Source organism: Pongo pygmaeus, chromosome X (genome assembly GCF_028885625.2).
Source record: "Pongo pygmaeus isolate AG05252 chromosome X, NHGRI_mPonPyg2-v2.0_pri, whole genome shotgun sequence".
Classification (NCBI taxonomy): Eukaryota; Metazoa; Chordata; class Mammalia; order Primates; family Hominidae; genus Pongo; species Pongo pygmaeus.
In genome coordinates, this window is record NC_072396.2 from 36,352,167 (window position 1) to 36,357,627 (window position 5,461).

Here is a 5,461-nt window from a genome sequence, read left to right on the forward strand (position 1 = left end):
TGTTTCACTCTTGTTGCCTAGGCTGGAGTGCAATGGCGTGATCTTGGCTCACTGCAACCTCTGCCTCTCGGGTTCAAGCGATTCTCCTGCCTCAGCCTCCTGAGTAGCTGCGATTACAGGCATAAAACCATCTGCTACTGAGAAAAAATCCCTGAATATTGAACCCCTCATTTATAAATATTCAAATGAAAGTTTCATGGGTAATTATAGCATCAAAAACAAATGTAAAGCAGTAAGTTCTGGTTTGATCTCTAGGACTTAGTAAGCAATTCTCAAGCTATTTATTTGTAAATAGTGATAGCTTCCGTTAGAAAGTAATGCACCGGCCAGGCATGGTGGCTCACGCCTGTAATCCCAGTACTTTAGGAGGCTGAGGCGGGCAGATCACGAGGTCAGGAGTTCGAGACCAGCCTGACCAATATGGTGAACCCACCGTCTCCACTAAAAATATAAAAATTAGCCGGGCTCGGTGGCGTGTGCCTGTAATCCCAGCTACTCAGGAGGCTGAGGCAGGAGAATCACTTGAACCCGGGAGGCGGAGGTTGCAGTGAGCCAAGATCACGCCACTGCACTCCAGCCTGGGCCACAGAGGGGGACTCCATCTCACCAAAAAAAAAAAAAAAAAAAAATGGCCCAGTGCAGTGCCTCACGCCTGTAATCCCAGCACTTTGGGAGGCCAAGAGGGGCGGATCACGAGGTCAACAGATTGAGACCATTCTGGCCAACATGGTGAAACCCCCTCCCTACTAAAAATACAAGAATTAGCTGGGCGTGGTGGCAGTGCCTGTAATCCCAGCACTCAGGAGGCTGAGGTAAAGAATCACTTGAACTCGGGAGGCGGAGGTTGCAGTGAGCCAAGATGTCGCCATTGCACTCCAGCCTGGGTGACAAGAACGAAACCCCATCTCAAACCCCCCCAAAAAAAGTAATACACAGTGCACTGAGGACTCACAAGATGACGGTGACCGGTGAGGACACGGGCTCGAGAACTCGCGAGATGATGGCCATTGGGGAGCTGGGCTTGAGGACTCGCGAGATGACTGCGGCCAATGGGGAGCCAGGCTCAAGGACTCGCGAGATGACGTTGGCCGGTGGGGCGCGGGGCTTGAGAAGTCACGAGGTGATGGCGGCTGGTGGGGAGCTTGGCGGCTCTTGCTAGGGGCGTTCTACAGTGTGACTGAGGAGGCCCAGGGTGTCCCGTTTGTTTCATCATCGCCAAGAGGCAGGCAGTGGTGCTGTCCGCGGTGGCATTGTTGGAGTGACTGGTGACAGAATACGTTGGTGACGGGACCGAGGTCTGAGGACAGCTCTCCGCCTGCAGAAATGAGTGAACAGACTGCTGCATTAGATACCTCGTCGCCACCCAAGAAGGCGCCTGCCCTGTCTAACACGACTGGATCCAACAATGACTTGGCAAGTATCTTCCAGTGTCCGGTCTGCTTAGACTATGCGTTACCACCAATTCTTCAGTGTCAGAGAGGCCATCTTGTCTGTAGAAGCTGTCACTCAAAGCTCACATCTTGTCCAACTTGCCGTGGCCCCTTGGGATCCATTCGCAACTTGGCTATGGAGAAAGTGGCTAACTTTGTACTTTTCCCGTGTAGATATGCCTGTTTGGGATGTGAAATCACTCTGCCACACACAGAAAAAGTAGATCACGAAGAAGTCTGTGAGTTTAGGCTTTATTCCTGCCCGTGCCCTGGTACTCTCTGTAAATGGCAAGGCACTGTGGATGCTATAATGCCTCATCTGACGAATATGCATGAGTACATTACAACAATAGAGGGAGAGGATATAATTTTCCTTGCTACCAGCATTAATCTTGTTGGCGCTTTCGATTGGGTGATGATACAGTCCTGTTTTGACGTTCACTTCATGATAGTCTTGCAGAAACAGGAAGATCGCAATGGCGGCCAGCAGTTCTTCGCAGTTGTACAGCTGGTGGGAACACGCAAGGAAGCTGAAAATTTTGCTTACCGACTTGAGCTAAAGAGTAATCGGCGACGACTGACTTGGGAAGCGACTCCTCTATCTATTCATGACGACATAGCAAAAGCCATTAAGAATAGAGACTGCTTAATCTTTGACGCCAACACTGCGCTGCTTTTTGCAGAAAATGGCGATTTAAGCATCGGTGTAGTTATTGATATGTGTTGAAATGGCAGTGGAACATTTTCTAGCCAGTGTTTAAAACTGTTTAATTTCACAGAAAATAAGCCACCCATCTGCCTGCCAACCTGAAACTCTTCACAAGTATAAGCTCAACACATAGAGGTAAATAGAAAGGCTGTTGAATACAGGAAATAGTTGTATGTAGTAACATTAGTATATATAAAGATGAGCATATTTTGCATTAAGAAAGCATTATAAAATGTGAATTTTGTGTTGTAGATGGATTGTATTATCGAAAAATAATGTTTTGTTTTGTTTTGTTTTTGGGTCTGTGAGTGTGTGCGTATGTGTGTGTGTGTTTTGGGTTTTTTTTTTTCTTTTTCTTTTTTTTTTTTGAGACGGAGTCTAGCTCTGTCGCCCAGGCTAGAGTGCAGTGGCGCCAGTGTTTAAAACTGTTTAATTTCACAGAAAATAAGCCACCCATCTGCCTGCCAACCTGAAACTCTTCACAAGTATAAGCTCAACACATAGAGGTAAATAGAAAGGCTGTTGAATACAGGAAATAGTTGTATGTAGTAACATTAGTATATATAAAGATGAGCATATTTTGCATTAAGAAAGCATTATAAAATGTGAATTTTGTGTTGTAGATGGATTGTATTGTCGAAAAATAATGTTTTGTTTTGTTTTGTTTTTGGGTCTGTGAGTGTGTGTGTATGTGTGTGTGTGTTTTGGGTTTTTTTTTTCTTTTTCTTTTTCTTTTTGAGACGGAGTCTAGCTCTGTCGCCCAGGCTAGAGTGCAGTGGCGCCAGTGTTTAAAACTGTTTAATTTCACAGAAAATAAGCCACCCATCTGCCTGCCAACCTGAAACTCTTCACAAGTATAAGCTCAACACATAGAGGTAAATAGAAAGGCTGTTGAATACAGGAAATAGTTGTATGTAGTAACATTAGTATATATAAAGATGAGCATATTTTGCACTAAGAAAGCATTATAAAATGTGAATTTTGTGTTGTAGATGGATTGTATTGTCGAAAAATAATGTTTTGTTTTGTTTTGTTTTTGGGTCTGTGAGTGTGTGTGTATGTGTGTGTGTGTTTTGTTTTGTTTTTTTCTTTTTCTTTTTTTTTTTGAGACAGAGTCTAGCTCTGTCGCCCAGGCTAGAGGGCAGTGGCGCCATCTCGGCTCACGGCAAACTCCGCCTTCCGGGGTCACGCCATTCTCCTGCCTCAGCCTCCCGAGTAGCTGGGACTACAGGCACCCCCTCACCATGTTAGCCAGGATGGTCTGGATCTCCTGACCTAGTGATCCGCCCACCTCGGCCTCCCAAAGTGCTGGGATTACAGGCGTGAGCCACCGAGCTTGGCTTTGTTTTGTTTTTTTTTCCTTTAACTGACAAGCCATTTTGAGTGGTCATGGACCACTGTTTTTCCGCTTTGTGAGTCAATACATAGTGCTACTATGTGGGGTTTTTTTGTGTGTATTTGCTAGTTTTTTCTTCTAGTTTTTCATTAAATAGATTTGACTTTCTGTTCTGTAATTCAGGTTTCATCTCACTTTTTTGTACCGTTTTAAAGTTAGTGTCTTTTGATATGCATAATTGTTTATGGTAAAATTTATAATATGTTCCATACATGTTCTCTTTTCCCCCATTAACTGGTTGATTGGAAATTTTTTTTTTTTTTTTTGGAGGGAGACTCTTTCGCCCAGGCTGGAGTGCAGTGGCGAGATTTTGGCTCACTGCAACCTCCGCCTCCTGGCTGGGTTCAAGCAATTCTCCTGTCTCAGCGTCCCAAGTAGCTGGGACTACAGGCGCCCGCCACCACACCTGGCTAATTTTTGTATTTTTAGTAAAGACGGGGTTTCACTGTATTGGTCAGGCTGGTCTTGAACTCCTAATCTCAGGTGGTCCACCCTCCTCGGCTTTCTAAAGTACTGGGATTACAGGTGTGAGCCACCATGCCCAGCCAGAAATATTTTAAAATCAGCTGTTTTGTGAAGATAGGAGTTCCAGAAAGTAAAGGTGACATCGGAAAAATTACCAAAAGCTATTTAAAACATGTATAAGATGGTCTTCGTCTCTTTCTCTCTTCTACAGATGAGTCATATCTTTGAGATTAATTTTTGAAAGCTTAGAGAATAAATAGATGTTTATAAATACAGAAAATCATTCCTTTTACAAGTATCTTGGACAAATTACGTTTAAAATTTGTTCTTGTGTTTATTGATTGTAAAGGCATTGTCATGCACAGAACTTAATTAAAAGCAAATCATTTGTTTAAAAAGTCACTTTGCAAAAACTGTTTTGGTCTTTCATAATTCTCATTAAAAGAATATATGGCAAATTGAAAAAGAAAGTAAAGAGAATAAATGTTGTAGCTTGGCTCAGTAAACGGCTCTAGCAGCAATGATGGACTCGTCTTTAAGAAGTGTATAAAATACACATTTTATTTATCCAGTCTATCATTGGTGGGCATTTGAACTCATTCCATGTCTTTGCTATTGTGAATAGTGCTGCAATGAACATATACATACATGTATCTTTATAATAGAATGATATATATTCCTTTGGGTATATATCCAGTAATAGGATTGCTGGGTCAAATTGTATTTCTGCTTCTAGATCTTTGAGGAATCGCCACACTGTCTTCCACAATGGTTGAACTAATTTGCATTCATACCAACATTGTAAAAGCATTCCTTTTTCTCCACAACCTGGTCAGGATCTGTTTCTTGACTTTTCAATAATTGCCATTCTGACTGATGTGAGATGGTATCTCATTGTGGTTTCAATTTGCATTTCTCTAATGATCAGTGATGTTGAGCTTTTTTTCATATGCTTATTGGCTGCATGAATGTCTTCTTTTGAGAAGTGTCTGTTCATGTTGTCCTTTGCCCACTTTTTAATGGGGTTGTTTTTTTTCTTGTAAATTTGTTTACATTTCTTATAGATGCTGGATATTAGACCTCCGTCAGATGGGTAGATTGCAAAAATTTCCTCTCATTCTGTAGGTTGTCTGTTCACTCTGATGATAGTTTCTTTTGCTGTGCGGAAGCTCTTTAGATTAATTAGATCCCATTTGTCAATTTTGGCTTTTGTTGTTAATTGCTTTTGGTGCTTTTATCATGAAATCTTTGTCCGTGCCTGTGTCCTGAATGGTATTGCCTAGATTTTCTTCTGAGGTTTTTATCATTTTAGGTTTTGCATTTAAGTCTTTAATCCATCTTGAGTTAATTTTTGTATAAGGTGAAAGGAAGGGGTCCAGTTTCAGTTTTCTGCATATGACTAGCCAGTTCTCCCAGCACCATTTATTGAATAGGGAATATGCAGCCATAAAAAGGAATGAG

The 5,461-nt window shown here is 42.2% G+C and overlaps 1 protein-coding gene across 1 annotated transcript; it reads left to right on the forward strand.

Annotated features, from left to right (window-relative positions):
- Positions 1–1,106: 1,106 nt before the first annotated feature.
- On the forward strand, positions 1,107–4,398 carry LOC129024830 (E3 ubiquitin-protein ligase SIAH1-like). The gene has a single exon (XM_054472068.2). It carries the CDS (start codon positions 1,324–1,326, stop codon positions 2,155–2,157), a length of 834 nt encoding a protein of 277 aa, XP_054328043.1. The 5' UTR covers positions 1,107–1,323; the 3' UTR covers positions 2,158–4,398.
- The last annotated feature ends 1,063 nt before the right edge of the window (positions 4,399–5,461 follow it).

What these genes read in the sequence shown, in the direction of transcription:
- LOC129024830 (XM_054472068.2), top strand. Translation starts at nt 1,324, where the DNA reads ATGAGTGAACAGACTGCTGCATTAGATACCTCGTCGCCACCCAAGAAG.